This window comes from Maylandia zebra, linkage group LG7, assembly GCF_041146795.1.
Source record: "Maylandia zebra isolate NMK-2024a linkage group LG7, Mzebra_GT3a, whole genome shotgun sequence".
In the NCBI taxonomy this organism is placed as follows: domain Eukaryota; kingdom Metazoa; phylum Chordata; class Actinopteri; order Cichliformes; family Cichlidae; genus Maylandia; species Maylandia zebra.
Window position 1 is genome coordinate 61,949,631 of NC_135173.1, and position 19,784 is coordinate 61,969,414.

At 41.0% G+C, this 19,784-nt stretch overlaps 1 protein-coding gene across 1 annotated transcript; it reads right to left on the bottom strand.

Annotated features, from left to right (window-relative positions):
- Positions 1-261: 261 nt before the first annotated feature.
- On the bottom strand, positions 262-13,759 carry septin5b (septin 5b). The gene is made up of 12 exons (XM_004572795.5): positions 13,531-13,759; positions 13,388-13,398; positions 10,710-10,800; positions 8,176-8,262; positions 7,921-8,044; positions 7,480-7,614; positions 7,280-7,397; positions 2,505-2,606; positions 2,158-2,254; positions 1,913-2,048; positions 1,210-1,312; positions 262-1,020 (listed from the first exon to the last, which is right to left on the bottom strand). The coding sequence occupies exons 1-12, from the start codon at positions 13,571-13,573 to the stop codon at positions 958-960; spliced, it is 1,110 nt and encodes a 369-aa protein (XP_004572852.1). The 5' UTR covers positions 13,574-13,759; the 3' UTR covers positions 262-957.
- Positions 13,760-19,784: the final 6,025 nt, after the last annotated feature.

Sequence of the window (19,784 nt, forward strand, 5' to 3'; positions counted from 1 at the left end):
TGTTTAAATAAATAAAATCAGTTGTGTGAACATCGAACACTATAACAGCACTGAAACAAAATAGGTTCCCTTTGACTTTTTAGGATTGATATCTTTTTAGGTTGCACGTTACTCTTCCTACTCATAAATGCCTAGATTATTCACAATGCAAGACAACTGCAGACAGATGTGTAGGAGACTGTAATGTGCTTATTAACTGTACATTATATAAAATATGGATGCACCACCAGGTTAGAAAAGTTCAGCCAATGCAGAAGAGTCTTGATGTGTAATACCCCACCCAACCATCTCTGGGTTTAATAGAAACCCATTTAAAAACATCAGCATGTCCACTCAAATACAAAGTACTTTATATTATAATTTCAGTATTATGGGAAATAAGTTATTAGACTACTCCTGATCCTGAGTCCTGATCAGGACACTGATTATATTAAGCCTGATTAAGCAGATATTAAACCTCAAAGAGCAGTGTGTTTCTCCAGTCAGCATTTCAGTTCCACTCACTGTATCATCTGACCATTGTAGGAAAACCCCACATTCAGAATAAGTATTATTAGTATTGTTATTATATTACCAGCAGCTGTTCCAGCTGTTTGTCAGTCCACAAGTACAGTACAAACAATCAGTGAATAAACTACTTAATTCATTGAGGGCATACATGGAGCATTTCAAGTAAACTAACCATCCCTAAGCCTGTGGTCTAAAAATAACAAAGTGCAAGCTACTCCCTATTGTTTAACATGACTCACTTGGCTAATGACTGTACTTTATCAAACGGCAAAAACATCATGCTGTCATTCATCTACTATATTTTTTGTGACCAGAGTTTAAAGAATTAGGTGAAATATTGACACTGAAGAATTTTTCATCTCAACCCCTAAAAACATGGCATCGGTGAGGGATCACTGCCATCTAAATAAAGATATAAAGGGACAGAGATGCTGTGGGAGAGGGGAGTCACAGTTCCTGTTCATGCATCTGCTGCTGCATCTTCTGAAGCATCTGCTGCATCCTCCTCAGCTACAGACACACCAGATAAACACAAGACAGAGACAGGGGAGCAAGAGGAGCATGAAAGACAGCTTACATAATAACACATATGGGTCATCAATTCACATCAGTGTCTTGCTTATATAACACCCACTGTAATGTATTATTGAGCATCTGAGGTATATCACAGAGTCACAGAGTCGTGTTTTTGACACTCACTTCTTCATCTTTCGTCTTGATAAGCTTCTCAGCCTCAATATCTGGTGTAGACAGTGGCAGAATCGGGTTGGGGCTCTCCACACGCTTATCTGCATTCATCTTACTGTAACAGGACACATAAACATGAGGGATGAGAACAACAGGCTGCCGGCTTCCATTTGTTTCGCAGTCATCCATCACAGTAACACTGGATTTTTTTGTCAGCAAGACAGGAAAATGAGCTAACTCGTTCTTCTGTCTGCAATGGAAGCACAAAGTGTTAAAGCCTTTACTAACAGGATTGTTATCTGATAATAACTTCATTTGAATTATTATGATGGTAGATTCAAATGCAAACAGAAACCAAGGCTACAAAGTAAAATTGATGAGATAACAAGTCAAACTTTTGACTTAGTAATAAAGTCACATAATTTGGCTACGCAACTAATGACACAAAATTATGAGATTAAAAATAAATGTTGTGTTATTAAGTAAAAATGTATACTCACATTTGGAATATACATATATACTGACTGCTCAAGAAAACTTTAAAAAATTACAAGAAAATCATGGTCTTAAGAAGTGTAATGTAATGAAATGAACTTTTTGTCACATACTTTTTGAATATGATCTACTAATCGCCCTGGTTTTGTTCTCCATATCTCAGTTTTACTCATAATTAACCATGTTTTGTGACCATGTGTAGGTTTTGTCAGGTTCACACCTCGTCATGTTCTGGATGCACTGTGCCCTGTAGTTCTCATAGTGACAGTCACTGGTGATGTCCTTCAGGTCGTGCATGTGGGTTCTTATCAGCATGGTTCTCAGCTTCACAAAGTCGCAGTGAGACGGGTTCTCCACTGCACGCAGGACAGGATGAACGTGAGGGTGAATCCAGACAGACTGTTGGCCAATCAGAATTGGGAAAGACAGCCGCACAGCTGCAACCTCCAGTTTAGAGCTGCTTACCCTCCACAATGCCCCAGGGGTAGACTCTCCCTCTCACTCTATGACCTCGAGCTTCTACCACAGTGTTGCTACCAATCACAGCAAACGGCGTGCTCTCCTGCATCACAAGCAGCAGCCACAGAGGAAAGATTCAGATTCCTAATGTCAGAATAAAAGTACAAATACTACTGTTTTATTTAGTGGTACTTCATTCCAAATAAATGTTTTCAATTTCATGTTTTTATTCAGCTAGAAGTAAGATTGTATTGAAGCAGGGGTTAGTTGCAGCTATCATCTGAAAATAGAAAACCATAAAGAAGGAAATTAAAGACGCTGTTTTGGACATATTCAATGTGAATCCTGCTCACCTTCAGCTCTTTATCTTGCTGCTTGAACTCTTCATCCTCATCCGAGTCACAGTGAGGGAACTGATAGATCTTTATCCCATATTTATCGATCTCTTCCCTCACCTGGAAGAAAAAACACATATGAGATGTGATGGATAGCAGCAGAACCACACACATACATACGCCCACAGAATGAGAAAATTTAGCAAGAAGTCAGTGCCCTTCTGTACTGTATATGAAGGCTTTAGAGAGATGTATGAATCATCCTGCGCTAAAAAGAGCTTCAAAAGATTTGCATGTCATCACAGAACTGGACCACAATTTAGGCTAAATGAGACAAAAATGGATCCTTTATTTTATCATTTTTTGTTATGTATTAGAAAAAACAAATAATAAATCATCAAAAACAACAAAGATTTTTCCAGCTCAGACATCAAAGGTACACTTTTATGAGACAGTGTAGCTGTTGCGTGCTATGCTTGCAGCACCCAATACCAATAAAAAAGTAAATTTGAAAAATTTTGTTTAGGAAATTGTTGATTATTTTGCTACGTAGATTATACATATCTTTACGAATACTGTTTCTTTGAGTAATTTTGTATTCAGGGCCACAGAAATGTTGTTTAATAGTACTTTATATGTGTATTGTTTCAGAAAGATGCTAGCTGTGGACTGTCACATAAATAAAGGAAGTAAATGTTCAAATAAATTTGTATTCTTTTGATAATGTGGGTAACAGGGTTGCATCGGTTGAGTGACACTCAGAATAGTCAGAACAGATGAGAAAAACACAAAATATGTCAAAGAGGAGGCCATGAGGTTAACACAGAGCTCAATCATGTCACTTCCTTTTTGTTATGTATTTAATATATACTTTACGTCAGTTTATTTAACATTTATGTGTGTTTTTCTTAGGTTTTTGGTTGATATTTGGTCTCCATTAAAATTACAGTGCCATAATACTAGCAAAAGCATCTCCTAGTGAAAATGCAATGTGAATGCTGAAAATGTGAAGATTTTGCCTGAAAGGTTTAAAAATATTTGAAATATTCAAAGCTCAACTTGCAGAATAAGCTTAATTGCATAAGATTACCAAAAGATCAGCCAGCTTAAGTGTAAAAAACGAGAGTACCAAAACCTGAAAATGTGCTAAACAAAATAAAAAAACATACACAAACTAATCTTAATTTGTAGTCTAAGGAAGACTACGATGACCTGGGTGACTGAGAACCTTCACAGACATAATCTTAATTTGCTTACATTTGTGTAAAGGAAAGAGAAAGACATTTTTTTAATCATTCTCCACCCTCTTAGAGCAGGTGATGTCATCATGCAGTGGAGGAATAAATTCCATTAACTCAGTTTTCATGTTTGTAAAGTTTATTTATGGATGTGAAAGGGATTACTATTGCAAAAAAAGTAATTAAATTACTGTTACTTTCCCATAAGCACGCTGTGTCACTGCGTTACTGAACCGTGATTTTGTTAGTGAGAGTGTCTCATGATAATGACGTAAGCGACGGTCGTGGTAACAGACGTGTGTAGATCAACAATGGATAATATATAGAGTGCGGAGAGAGTACGACCGTGCAGCATTTAAAGCTTAAGTGCTGACATTACTTTGAGTTTGACTCTGTAAAAAGTGTCAAAAACATTAGCGTCCACTGTTCACTGCGTGGGAAGAAAATTTCTTTTTACAGCGAAAAAACTGAGCAAGTACTGAGCACGCTGCCACGGGAATGTGAAATTCACAGAGAGACCCCCGGATACTCCCACTGACATGACCGCTGCAGCACCGGGCAAACCTCCACTGGCTCCACGACTGCTAAACAGGTGAAAATAGATTAAGAAAATAGAAAATAGAGCGACAGGACTCAGAGCCGCAGAGTCTTTGATTTTATTTATTTTCTACTGCGTTTTACTTGCATCTATTTGAAAGATGCAAGTAAAACACAAAACATTATTTTATTTTATGTGCTGGAATATGCAGAAAATAGGTTTAAATGTTAAACAAATTTCTTCAAGTCAAAGACTGTTGCATATAATTTAATTTTTGCTTGATGCAATGTGCATAAGGTTTTTTGTTTTTGTTTTTGTTTTGTTTTTTGCCTGTCCCGTTCGGCTCTTTTGCCATCAGAATTATTGTCTAAAGGCGAAGAAAGATGCCCAACGGATTTACTTTACCAAATTGACCATCCCAGCCTTGCCGTAATGGTCCATTTGATTCACCTTTTATTGTTTATTTTATTTTCATTTGCTGAATACGGGACAGACTTGACTGGGGGAAAGAAGGGGAGAAAGAAAGAGGGAAAGAAAAACAGCTGAGAAGAGGGACGGGGGAGAAGGGCAAAAAACAAAAACCAACAGAATAAGCAGAGAAAAAAAATACATATATCGATCACCTGTTGAGAAAGAAAAAAGAAAACAAGCAGAAGAGAACAAGAGTAATAGAATAAACAACATCACAATGATATATGGGAATATGACAGTAAATACTAAATATTAAACATTATTGTGCAGCACATAAGATCAACAGAACACAGTGTGCTTTGAGGTAGGAGCCAAAAAGGGTGTAGTTTGTGTGTGTGATCACCCGTGTGTACACCTGTGAGCATGGACGCGCTTGTTTTTAAAAGGTTCCTTCATGTAATGATCTGCTAGAGCAGGGGTGTCAAACTCAAATGGGCCAGTGGGCCAAAATTCTAAACTGGAACAAAGTCGCGGGCTAACATTAATATTTATTGAAAAAAAAAAAATTCTTCCTCTAGATATAAGAATGAATCTTTTCTTATGGACTCAAACAAGTTTTGCTGAAAAACTGAATATGGAACAAGCAAAGCTTAATACTAAACAATATATATATTAGCTGTATAATACCAGTAGGCCTGCTCCAATAGTAATTTGGTATGGCTTTGCGGGCCAAATGTCATTAGGCTGCGGGCCAAATGTGGCCCGCGGGCCAGAGTTTGACACCTCTGTGCTAGAGGGTGTGGGGGAGCCACAGCCCCGTCCTCCAGGGCATGAAGCAGGTATGGAGGAGATCAAAACTCCAGACATCCAGAGGCCCCCAGAACACAAGAGACCAAGGAAGACCAACAGAGGGGCAGCCGCGCCACTGTCCCAGAAAGAGCTGAGGAGAGTCCCAGATGAGGGCTCACTCAGCAGCCGCGGAGCAGAAGCCAGGGGGGGTTGCAGTGACGCGCCCGTGAGCTCCGCCGGCAGCCAGCTGCGCCTGAGTGACCGAGCCCCAGGCCGAGAGGCCGGGGGCACCCCACCTCCGAAGTGGCCCGAGCGAGCCCCAGGCTCCAGGCCCCGATAAGCGGCCGCCAAGGAGTGAGCCGGTGTGTACCCGGACGCCCATCCCACAAAGAACCACCAACGCACCGATATCCAAGGGAGTCCGCCACCGGCAGGGGAAGTGGTGGGGGAGATAGGCCTCCAAACCTTGGAGGGCCTGAGATGTGCCCAGAGAGGTGGCGTCTGATACCCAACCTGACATATAGACACAGAAATACAGGCACACACAGACACAAACATCCATCCCCACCCTCATGCTCTCATATGCACTTACTCCACACTCAACCAACGTGGAGACAGACATAAAGAGACGCTGTACACACGATCACACTCCCCAAGCGTACTCTACAAACCGGGTCTAGGTACCCTTGCCCCTGGAGGGGGGAACTGCACCCAGACCCAGGTGGTGTTACCCTTTTCCCTGCGGTGGGGAGAGGCAGACCACCCCGACTCCGCAGCAGCAGGGAGGCCCCACACTCCAGACCCCAGTCGGACGGCCAACTCCTCCTCCTAGCCCCCCTGCTCCAGCAGGCCGCAGAGAACGGGGGTGAGAGAAGACTCCAAACCTCCCTCCACCCGCTCATTGTAGTGTTGATGCATGTGTGTTCTAAGGTGCATTTAAAACCCAGGAGGGCATGGAGCTACCTGCCAGAGAGCAGCAGGTAAGCGCATAGCCCCTCCTGATAGCCCTCAATGTCTACGTGTATTTAAAATTGAGAGGTGGGCAGCGACGCCAGGGGTGAGGTGTACACCCTGATGGTCTTTTGGAATCCGTGTATTGTGCCCACCCCCAAGATCCTATATGTATGTGTTATGAGAGTGTGAGTAATGTGAATGTCTAAGTTGTGGGATAAAATTGAGGCAGAGGCAGCCAGAAGGGGACAGAGGGGGGGGGGGGGGGGGGGGGGTAGCTTCCTCTGCACCCTGGTGACATACCCCTACTCCAAGGCCCTGCATGTGTGGGTGGTTGTGGTGGAGCGGGAAGAGGGAGGCAGCTGGATAATGTGCATAAGGTTAAAGGATTAAAACTAATAAAACAAGTTTTAAAAAGAGACTTTTTCATTTGATTACATTTTGTATGATGGATTATTCAGAAAAAGTAGAATTGGGCTGAAAGGTCTATTGCTTTATTACCTATTCAGGTTGTGTATCATGTTTTTAATTTTGTTTTACAGTAGGTAATGACATCATGCAGTGGTGGGGAAAATGCCATGAAAAACGAAACTCTTCAGAAAACTTAAACTGTAACTTATAAGTTAGGGTGGATTTAAAGAGGATTGAAAGATTTCTCCATTAATTTGTCTGTAACATGAAGTATGCAGAATTGGTTAAGTGCTAGTTAAGGATCTCAGTAATGTGAATTTTTAAACAGCATTCACATTAATTTGGGACTTTTCATTTATTTTACAGTGAAAATACTTCAGCATAAATTCACTTTTTATTTTCCACATATAAAGCTGTCATAATTGCAGTGAAATCATGTGTCTTTATGATCTTACCCTTTCTTTGAGTTTCTTTATCTCAAAGGGAGTGAGGCAGTCAGCTTTAGCGATGAGAGGAACCACATTAACTTTATCCTGTAGGGCCTTCATGAACTCTATATCAACAGGATGAAGCCTGCAGGGAGATACGAACTTCCCTGAATCTGTGTACGATACATGTGTGCATATGTGTGTGTAGGAAAATATATATATATTACCCATGTCCGAATGGGGGTATGAAGTAGAGGCAGCAGTGCACTCTGTTGTCCTGGATGTTCTTCCTGTTGAGTCCGCTCTCATCTCTGAAGTACTGTTCAAACTGCTGGTCGATATAATCTGTAATGGGCCTCCAGCTAGAAAATAACGGCATATTTGCATATTTTGCTAAAAAACTGATCTACTTTTCTAAAGAGTCATTTTGATCTCGAAGGTGGTTTGCTTAGCTTACAGTAATAGCAGGTTTGTGTCTGTCTGAGCTAGCTTACCCAGTTCATTCACTCAAACATGGTCCAAAGCAGACAATCTGACCATATGAAAGGAGAGTCTACGTGGACTTTACTTAATAAGTAAAGTCCACTTTACTTAGAAAAATAAGAGGGCTTCTTCCATTTGATGTTTATCACCATGCTCATCTTGTTCGGTACAAACTCAACCCTTACCACGCCGTGTTGTTGACAGCATCTCCAAATCCTGGGGTGTCCACAACTGTAAGTTTCAATTTCACCCCCTTTTCCTCAATGTCCACAGTGTGCTTTGTGATTTCCACTGTCTGACTGATGCGCTCTTCGGGGCAAAACAACAAACAGATATGGATATTAAACCAGAGAGTTATACAATGACTCTGTAGTCACTGTATAACTGATGAAAGAAACAAGAAGAATGGTGTGAAGACGTCTGATAGATTAGTCACGCACCTTCAGCGTTGAGCAGCTTTCTGTCTTTATGAAGATCAGTGAGGAAAAGGCTGTTCACCAGAGTGGATTTACCTAGGCCAGACTCACCTGTAGGATACATATTGATCATTACATCAGTGTAACATGCTCACTGTCACATGGAAACTAATTTTATTGTCAGTTAAAGCAAGGGAGTAAAACTTGTGTTATTAATTAGTGTGGCTCGGATAAAGATTATCTGGGCCAATTGTTGTGAAGACTGAAATTTCTGGTGCTTGAATCTGCGATTTGACATGTTTACAGCAACGCTTTTTGCAGCTCATCTACCCCTCAAATAGTCTCGCACACCAAAACAAATCCCTACCCTAATGAGGACACACGCATGATCTTTCTCTTAGAATGTAGGTATGAACAAAGTCAATAGCACAAAGCAAATATAAAAACCAGCAGAAAGACACTTTAAAGTGATCACTACGGTGATTCCACCTTAGAAACATAAACAGGTAGAAACAGAGGATGCAGTCCGACTGCTCATCAGTTTGTTGTTACCTTTTGAAGTTCACAGTCTGGTTGCTGGGCTGGGGTCAGCATTCCCTCAGCTTTTCCTCAGCCTGCACCACTATTACCTCCTTCAGCACAAAACTGAACTCAGTTGATTGTAGTGCATGTACAAGTAGAATCAATAAGCGGGCTCGATAGGCAAACAGACTAGCAATTCCAAGAAATTGAACTACTGGGTACTGGTTCTTTACAAGAGCCGGTTCTCGATTTCCATTCCAATTTTGGTGTGTGTCTGCACATTACCAAAGTGATAGTTAAATCACACAAGCATATCCAGCATATAATTGAAGTGCAATCTCTCAGCCTTAACTCAAGGGCTTTAGCAAAAGATTTGTATTAATTAACTTTTCTGTTTTATTACTCAGTTACTTGCCATTAAATATCATTTATCGTCAGGGGGTTGCAGCCATATAGTTTATGGATGCAGGTGGCTATTGAAGTTTGCTAGCATTAGCTGATAAGCTAGCACTTAAGAGCCTGTTATCCAAATAAGGCCATTTCTGGTTCCAAAAAATGCAATAGCCATCTTTTATTTGCAGTCTGTGCGATACACACATTGAGCATTTATTTCTCAACTGATCAGGTAATCTCCAAAGCTATTCCTTAACAGGCAATATCAATTTCCCTCTGTCCTTAATAACAGGACTGTGGGTCAGATATCCATGCAACATGGATAACATGGATCAACACCTAGTCTATAAGGCGCCCAGGAGGCATTCTCATTAGATACCTGAAGCACTTTGCTTATTTCCTTTCAATGTGGAGGAGTAGCAACTTCTCTGTCTAATGCTGAGCAAATATACTTTTTGATGTTTTCTACTGCTTGTAGTCATAATCTCTTTCTTTCTACTCTTCACCACCCTGAGCTTGTGGCCATGGGTAAAAATGTAGATTGATCACCACAACAGACTGCAGAAGATACACCAATCAATCTGTCAGTCTTCAATCCACATTACCTCACTCATGAACAAGACCCTGAGAAAAGAACAGCAACTCATCCCCAACCGAGAGGGAGCTTTCCACCTTTTTCCAGTTTAGAACGATGGCCTTACGCTTGAAGCTGCTACTTCTTATTCCAGCAGTTCACACTCAGCTGCAAGTCTCTCAAGTGCAAGCTGAGGTCATGGTTCAATGAAGCCAACAGAACTACATCATCTCCAATAAGTCGAGATGATATATTAAGACCACAAAACCCAACATCCTCTACCTCTTGGCTGCACCTGAAAATGATGAACAGAACTGGTGACAGAAGACAGTCTTGGTGGAGTCCAGTACCACTGGGAATGAGTCTGACTTACTGCTAGCAATAAAAAACAAGCTGTTACTACACCAAGCTCCCACAACAATGTGCATGATACCTCACATGAACTTTGATGGCTGTGAGTTCTGGCCCTGATATGTTGATGGACATATTCTGAAATGCCCACATATATACTAGGTCTGTGAAGGTTCTCAGTCATCCAGGATCCAGGTCATCGTAGTCAAAGGAGCTTGCAAAGAAAAGCGTCTGGACTTCTTTAAGTTGCTTGAAGACGTTTCACCTCTCATCCGAGAAGCTTCTTCAGTTCTAAGGTCAAATGGTGGCAATTTCACACCTTGGCTCAGGCGATTAGAGGATCATCAGGGGGTCCTTTTGTCCCTCTTTGGGGGGATACTCCCACTAGGTTTAAATCTGGGACTCCCCACCATTTGACCTTAGAACTGAAGAAGCTTCTCAGATGAGAGGTGAAACGTCTTCAAGCAACTTAAAGAAGTCCAGACGCTTTTCTTTGCAATCTCCTTTGACCACATATATACTAAGTAGTCAAAGTTTTTAAATAAAATGTGACAGACTACTGTTAACCTTTTGCCTATAATATGTAGCTTGTTAGATGGCAATTCATATTTAAACAGGCTGTGCAGAAAGTGTAATGTGAAAGTTTGATGTAATGACATCCTGTCTTGGTTTGACACTTTTGGTGCATGACAAAGTTGTGTCCTTTTAAACCTCGTACCTGCAACCAAGAGTGTGAAGTCAAAGCCTTTTTTCACTGACTTCCTGTGCAACTGGTTGGGCAGTGTGGCAAAACCAACATATTCTTTTTCCTGGAAACAACCACACAGATAGAAAACAAAGCAGCAGTGGTTAACCCAGAAACTTTGGTTGACAAAGAACCACCTGTGTACACCAACACAGTGGATTTCAACTCAAACAAACAAGATGTGATTGAAGTGCAAATTTTTCAGCTTTAATTTAAAGGCTTAAACATCTTTCTCGGGCAATAACGAGTACAATATGCTTTATGTCTTAAAGATATGCCTATAGTTTAACTAGTCGGTATATGTCATCTAGCTTCATAGAAAGATAAAGTTGGGTATCATTTGCATAGCAACAAATATGTATGCTATGACTTTTATTGATACTTCCTTAGGGAAGCATGTATAAAGCAAAACAGAAATGGCCCCAGCATAGAACCCTGTGGAACTCCATGACTGACATCTGTGTGTGAATAAGATCCCCCATTTACATGAACAAACTGTAGCTTGTCTTATTATACGTGCAAAATCTCCAAGTATTCATAATACAGTATAGCAGGCAGTTGTTTCACAACAGGAGGGGGTGGAGAGAGTGTACAGTGCAGAGGCATACACGTATCTGGAAAGATGGGTGAAAAGGAACAAGAACCTTCAAACAGAGGCTTGAAAGAGACAGATGTCTCTGATATGAACTCAGTAGCAGGTCAAATATAAATCCAGGCTCTCCCATCATACATTAGATTTTCTCCAAATGTTTTCATCTGAGGATATTACAAGCTTTTAATATCAAATCTTATACACAGTGCATTAGCTGTGTTACTGAGCAGAGGTGGTTCTGAAGTTGGAGAATGTTTCTGTGTGTGTGTGTGTGTGTGTGTGTGTGTGTGTGTGTGTGTGTGTGTGTGTGTGTGTGTGTGTGTGTGTGTGTGTGTGTGTGTGTGTGTGTGTGTGTGTGTGTTACTGCTTTGCTTGCATATTGACAGTTTGTCTGTGAATGTGTTTGTAAGTCACACCCACACACAGATCATAAAATACAGAGATGCAGACTGCTGCGTCTGTGTCGGCTGCTCTGACTCAGCCTCAGCGCTGCTGTCCAACATGGCACCACATCAGAAAACAGTGAAGCAGGATGAAGGCAAAAAAATCAATTATTAACCACTCGTGGGATTTTGTAAATATAAATCTGAAAATAAAGAGTGAAGAGCGGATGCTGTATGTAAGAGCTGTCAGAATATCTTTTTGTGAAAATATCAGCTGCAGGGGAGGGGTGTAGCGGCAGTTCAGGGGGCATGGCTAGGGGAGGCTGGTCAACATACACCTGGAAGTAATTGTGGGATTTCACGACTCCTACTTCCTCCTAACAGTAGATGCAGTCATTTACCAAACTGCACCAAATTTCACAGTAACATATTACAGTGGCTAAAGAGACTAACATAAAGTGATAAGAAACATTTTTGGAGTTGAATTCATTGATTATGTTATGAAATTTTCATCCAAATCATCTATGTTAACTATTTTTCAGCTTTGAACAGCTTGTTACAAAAAAACACACATCTTCTGACTTGTGACTAAGGATGTAGTCCACTCAAATTAGCTCTATGCTCTCATGCTTGGACACTAAAAAATGAACTTGATTCCTAGGTCATAAAAATTGTTCTTTATCTCATACTGAATTCATCCTCCAGATGCTCCATAACATCCTCCTTTAAGCTAATTTACTTTTCATTGACTGTGTGTTAGAAAAAGGAGGTTTGAACAATATAGGATGATTTTTCCAAGTTCGGAGATTGGGCTGGATATTCCTAATATGGTCATCTCAGTCACACAGCTCTGGATGAGCACAGACGCTAGACCCACATGCTGTCAAAACTTATCTATACAAGGGGCACTCTAAACAAAGGTGGGTTAAAGGGGAAGAAACTGAAATAACTTTTCAATTCACTACCACCATAGTTAGCTGAAATAATTAGCTAATCCAGTTGTACAGGATGTTTTCTAAGCAGAAATGGCAAAACCTCTGTAATTCTAGCTTCTTAGTGCAAGGGTTTGGTTTTTGTTTTTGTTTTTTTTCTGTTTCACATCACTCAGGATTAACTCGGGATCTTTAAGACTTGGAAAAGCCCAAGATGTGGAGACGTCACTGGACTAAACAGACTGACTCATTACTGAAACATTTTAATTTTTATTAAAAACTTTGACAGCCCTGCCAATGAAAGAAAGAAAAAGGCCCAAATACTGAGAAGCTGGACTCAATGAGATGATGACCAGACCAGCATAAAAGACCAAAAGTGTTCACAGAGCTGTCCAGCAGAGCTATGCTTACAGATGTGTGCAGATGTTACAAACTGCCCCCCTCCCTGCCAAGACTGCCCTATATTATTTATGTTATTTTTCCCCACTCTGTGAAAAAATTCTTGGAGGCACCCATGCAGAAGTGGGGTCTCTGTTACTGCTGACCTGTAATATGCAGCGTCGTTGCTGCATATGCCACTGATCTTTAAGACAGGAAGAAGCGTCAGGAAATACTACAGCATTTCACCCGTGCAGGTGCTGCGCAGAATAGGGCTTTTATTTTGTAAGTCATGTATATATAAACACACACACACACACACACACACACACACACACACACACTTATCTGCTGTGTGCCTCTTACCTCTCCATCATCTGAGACGTGAAGCCAAATTCCATCAGACACGAGGCAGGGATGGCAGGAGGAGAGAATCCGAGCAAACACACGTTAAAACGCTCACGCGCGTCATGGAGGCACCACTAAGCAGCCTTGCTGAGAAAGCTTACCTGTCTGGGGCGCGCGGCTCTTGTACCTGCTGTCGGCAGTCATGCTGGACACAGCTGGTGGAAGATGCGTCCGGAGTGAATGAGAGAGGAGGGTCTGAGCCGTAGCTCAGTGGGCGGAGGGCTTCAGCACGAGCTCTGACATGTGCAGAAGTAAGAAATCATAAGACATAAAATACATAAAACCCTCTGTCGTCGTGTTCTACTCTCTCTCCCGCAGGTTTGCAGCATATTTATTGTGTAGAGGAAAAAAATGGATTGCAGTTCACGTGAAACCCCAGGGGGAGGCGCCACAACCCCATTATTGCGCAAAGAACGTCACTTTCTATGTCATCTGTCCCCCATTCCACTGTCATTTGTCCCCTTGACCCACATTTTGAGATGATGTGCCCCTGCTTTTAATAGGTACGTCCGGCAGAGTAGGCTGCCTTTGTGGGTCAAGCGCAGGTGAGCAGATCAGCCTGCTCTGCTGTGCCCACATGCGACTCACAGTCACGTGACACTGGCTACACATTTCGGCCAGTGTGATAAATGAGTACAGAAAATGCAGCTCCAGTAAACAATTGATTACTGGACGAACAGACTCAGGTATCACGTGACAGTTAAAAAAGAGAGAGAGGGGGGGGGGGGGGGGGGGGGTGATGGCATTAAATGCATCGATGCTCTCAGAAAGACAGTGCTGCTTTCAAAGAATGATTGTCACTTTGTTGGTGAGTCAGTAGGGTTGCCAACCGTCCCTTAAAAAACGGAATCGTCCCGTATTTAGAAACAAAAGTACACGTCCCGTATTGAGCTAATAAGGGACGCACTTTGTCCCGTAATACAGTGAGAATCAAAAGTAGCCTATAAATGTTAATGGAATTAACGCTTTGTTTGAAAACATAATTCCCAGCCCCTCTCCTGCTTTGTGACCAATGAGCTGACAGCACACTTATGACAATTCGAGTATGACAATTCAGACTATCTCATTGGTCGAGGAAAGGTCGCTTGCGGAGAAAATACCGGAAGACAACAGATGACCACAACAACAAGCATGGCCAACAGGGAAACAAACGCCGACACTGCGGTGCAAGTCTCGGATGACAGTACACCTAAAGCTGGGCAGACACTGTGATTTTTTTCAGTCGCGTTATTCAGCTCTTGCTCAAACTGCACGATTGACTCGCAGGGATTAGAAGTTTGCAGGTCACGATGCAGGTCTCACACTATACCGCCCGATGCTCTGATGCGACCTGAGTGCTCACACTGTGCCAACATAACATGAAGGTTATAACAGAAAATCTGTCGCTCGCTCTCTCTGTCTTTCACTCACACAGACACACCACCATCAACTTTGCTAAATTGCTAATGAAAAACATGATCAGGCAGCTGTGATTGAGCAGCAGTGTAAATCCAACTATTTTCACGGTTGTTGTGGTCGTGATAATTTTGTGATGCCACATCGAAAAGGCTCGGATGAGCTTTCCAAAGTTCTACAAGTGCCTCCATCACTTGTGTCCAGATCACACGCTGCACAGCCGTGCTGCGCCGTCTTTTTCACCGATGTTTACGTGTTTGCGCATGAGCAGTGTGAGCGGCTGTGGTGACACCCTCACGAGCGATTGATGATCGGGAGCTGGTCGTGAGGTGTTAATCGCTTCTCGTTACCCCACGTATACTACACGATGCACGATGAAGGCCAAAATCGGGCCGATCACCAAATCGGTCGCACGACTCAAAAATCGGCTCAAAATGGGCCAAAAATCGCACAGTGTAAGCCCAGCGTTAGAGCAGCAATGTTTGTTCCCCTCAGAGAAAGAAAAGAAAAAAGGCTGCAAAAGTACAGGGAGGACTGGGAAAAGGAAAACACCTGGCTGGGAAAGTGCACGATAACACCTATAAAGCGCACTGCACTGTGTGCCGGCGCACTTTTTCCATAGGCATGCTTCTAGTGGTGGGCACAAGAAGAACATGAGGGGCGTGAAAGCTCGGGGAACCCTTAACCAATTTTTTGTCCACCAGGCCACGGCAGAAGCAGATATGGTATGTAAACACTGGTTTGTTGTTTAAACCCTCTGGTTAAGGTTAATATGGGCATGTGCGGTGAATATCAGCGCTATGTGGCCAGAAGTGTGATAATATCATTTATTTTGTGTAATAAACAACTGCAAGGATGGATGATTACAACAAATAGATGACTAATACATAAAAGTAATACATAGATGAATAATGATGATGAGTTAAGGTGCGTAATCATGGGAACAAGCGGGTTTACAAACAGGAGCAGCTGATTAGCATTAGAAAAGCTGAAATAATACCTCAACTGAAGCCAATTGTACTAAATGCACTATATGTGCACTGTTACAAGAATATTTTTCGTTCTATTGCTTTCTATTAATTTATATAATTTTAAGTTAAGCAGGACAGAGTTCTTTTAAAGAAAGATTTACTTATATTCTCAAAAGTTAAGCATGACAGGCTTCTGTTTAAGAAAGAGACCTGTTTTACTGTGTTAATGTTGTCATTTTGAGCTAAAAATAAATGGCTAAATGATCATTTGTTTCACATGTGTTCATATCACAAAGAATATGCATCTGCTTAAATCAAATTCAAGTCAAATGGTTAAAAAATAATTTCACACACACAAAAAAGAGCTACCACACTGGGAAGGGTGAAGACAACTGGGTTGCCCGGCCCTGGCCACGAGGTGTCCCTTATTTATTTTTCAGGGAGTTGGCAACCCTATGAGTCAGTGTGATATCAGGTTACTTTGCATCTTTCGCTTGGAGGAGTGTGAATGTGCATATTGAACAGGTATGAACAAAATACAAACCTGTGCCTCCTAAATGCAGCGGCTCCCAGCCCAGGGATTTAGGCTTTCAAAGGGTCAAACCTATCACTGCAAGGTTGACCAGCTGGAGAGAAAGCTAACAAAAAAATCCAAGTGTGGAGTAATTTATTGTAGGGTTGTTTTTTAATGAAATGCTAGGAATTTCAGTTAAGTGAAAAATGATTACCACTGTAGTGAAAATGGTAAATGGTAAATGGCCTGTATTTATATAGCACTTTTTACTAGTCCCTAAGGACCCCAAAGTGCTTTACATATCCAGTCATCCACCCATTCACGCACACATTCACACACTGGTGATGGCAAGCTACATTGTAGCCACAGCCACCCTGGGGCGCACTGACAATATATGTTTAGCTTTATCCTTTCTTTAATTTCATTTTTAGCACTCATCATCTACTGTGCCAGGGGTGTCTGTATATTATTTAAATGACTGGGGATCACCATTTTGACCTTAAGGTCAGAGATGCAACATAATAACCTAGAGCTCAGTGATTTAATCCCTGCTTGAAGAAAATACCATGAAAACACCATTACAGAGCGCACACTTCTAAACTGAAAGTGCACCACTAAGACCTCTGATAAGTTTGCTACTGAACACAGAAACTGTATTAATGTTTAGTGAAATTTAAATACATTTTGTATTAAAATCATTTTTTTGTTTAAAACAGTCATTTAATTATATTTTAATGGCATTTTCATTTAAAATGCAAAGTGGAATGAGTATGCTGTTGTTCTGTGTGGCAGTTCTTTACATTGATTTTATTATATTAATTGAATCAGTTCCCAAAAAGCACTGTTGAACTGCTCGCATGGCTTATAGGGCACTGCCTAAAGTGACCGTCAGGTGTCACAGCTATACTTACTGAGAGAAAAATAACAAAAAAACAATTTAAAAAATCCAGAAAAATGCATTTTCATGAGCGCCACAGGGGGGATTTTGTCCCACACCTCTTTGCAGATCCTCTCCAAGTCATTAGTGTTTCATGGTTGATGTTTGGCAACTCGAACTCTCAGTCCCTCCACACAGAAGTTTGTGGAATGTGTGCGAAACTTGTGGTCAACTACAAGACACGTCTCTGTGATTCCCAACAAAGGGCTTGCCACCAAGTAGGGGAGACCGGGGATAGTTGTAACATTTTTGACATTTCTGTCTGTAAATTGGAGCTCTTTTAAGGTAGTGGATTCAAAATGTAATGCAAAGTATTTACATGTCTCTGCTATTAAATAGTACAGCTATTTTCTCTGCAGCACAATTACCCATTGCATGGTATGGTCTCAAACACAAAGAGTGAAATGTTACAATTAACCCCATAGTCTGGGTTAGTTGTAACATATCCTGGGGTAAAATGTAACACAATGAAATAAGGGTACTAACAAAATATTAACATGTAATCTTTGTTTATTCAACACATGAATGCACTTAGAGCCATTTATGTAGCTGTGTGTGTGTGTGACAGAATGCAGAAATCTAGCTTTTGAACATATTCCAACCCCCCAAAAAAGACAAATTATGGAAATTTCTGCAACTGAATATTTCATTAATTTTGGTTGGTCTTCCTTGAGTTTGGCCTCATTGGCTCAGTGGGCATTATAACCTACAACTCTTGCACCAATTTTGAACATAACAATGAAGCTGAAAAAATGTAGTTGTTCACCAGCATCGCAATTCCATTACTTTTTATCATGGCTTACCTTGGTGTGGTTTGCAAAGTGCTTCAGAAAGATGAGGAAATCTGTTTCTTGCACTCATCCTGATTTATTTCCACTACCAGTACTTCCTACTGGTCCATCTCTGACACAGTGGTCTGCATAATGTATGTGTGGGAACACAAACAGTGGAGGAATTGTGTTGCCAATGGCATTAACCGCATATACAAATGCGACCAGTGAACGTCTCTCTGCTGATGTCGTTGCCCCAACTTGTTTAATATAAGTTAAAGTAATAGTGTGGTAAGTTGTAACATCTGCATTATTGTTACAACTAACCCAGACTGTTGCTGTTACAACTGACCCAGACTCCTATAGCCATGAACTAGCTAACATTACAGCCAACGGCTAAAACATTAGCACTAAAGACCTACACAGAATATATCCCCATAGACATACAAATAACATAATTTAAGTTTGATGAGTTTAACTGCAAAGCAGATAATGCTATTAGAAATTGAAATAAAGTAGAAAAACTTACTTTTTGGCATACAAATTACTTTTTTTGGTGTTAAATTGTCTGTTTTTGACAAAATGTGCTGATTTTTCACATGTGATAGCAGAACTGAATTGGGCATGCACAGGATGAGTCACATCATTTGAAACTTAGCCCTGATTGGAGAAATTTGAAGTGTTACAACTGACCCACGTTACAACTATCCCCGGTCTCCCCTACTAAAGCACGTTTTGCAAATCAAATGCTTATTACATTCATAAAAATGCAAATTCATTTGTTCTGTCTCTCACTGTTCAACTAAACCTACTACTGTAATATAGACTGATTACAAAATCAGCAGGTGTTCAAATAATTTTTTCCCTGACTGAACATTTATGTATTAGTTATGACCAAAGTTCATTTCATTTTTTCCCTTTTCTTTTTGTGCTGGTGGAACATATATTTACTGTATGTAGCTTTGTGAGCATATACGTGTTTCTTCCTTACAGACAGAATTACAGTCCAAGGTCACACGGCAACTTTAGGAAACAGGCTAATGCAGGAAGGCTGGAGCATAGCTCAGTACAATGGCTGATCACACATGTTTTCTGTTGATTCCTCTGATGCTGCTGAGCGAACCGCTTTGCAGGAGGAAGTACTTATTGTTCTGAACAAGTATTTTCGCCCTCTCTCTGGCAGGTGGACAATGGAATCAGTAGAGAGTAGGGGAGAGATAGCCACAAGAAGCAAACAGTTTTATTTGTTTCTTGTAAATGACGCAGGAATACCAAGAACATTTTTTTTATTAAGATTTACGGTCAGCATGTTGGGGGTCATACAGAAATTAGCTTTGTTTCTTGCTCACTCTAAAGGAACTAGGTGGGTCAAAATACCATGATTAACCACTGATAATAACAGCGACAGACTAATTTTTAATTTGTCACACCAATGTTTAATCTTTCAAGATTAGAGAGAAACAGAAGTAGGAGAAAAGAAAATGAATAGAAAGAGAAACAAAGGTGAAAATGGGAGAAACGGTTTGGTTTTTCTGTAATCGCTGATGGTGCTCCACAGAGGCAGGAAATGGTGCTGTTACACATAGGAAATGACCTGATGAGATAGATAAAGGCTCCGGAAATCCAAACAAATCTTGGCAGATACAGCTGAAGGGGACACAGCTCACAGAAACATCTGAAACCACTCCCATAGTGTGATTCACGGGCCACATAGGAAAGAATAGAATCAAATAGAAGAGAAATGTCCTTTATTATCCCTCATTGGACA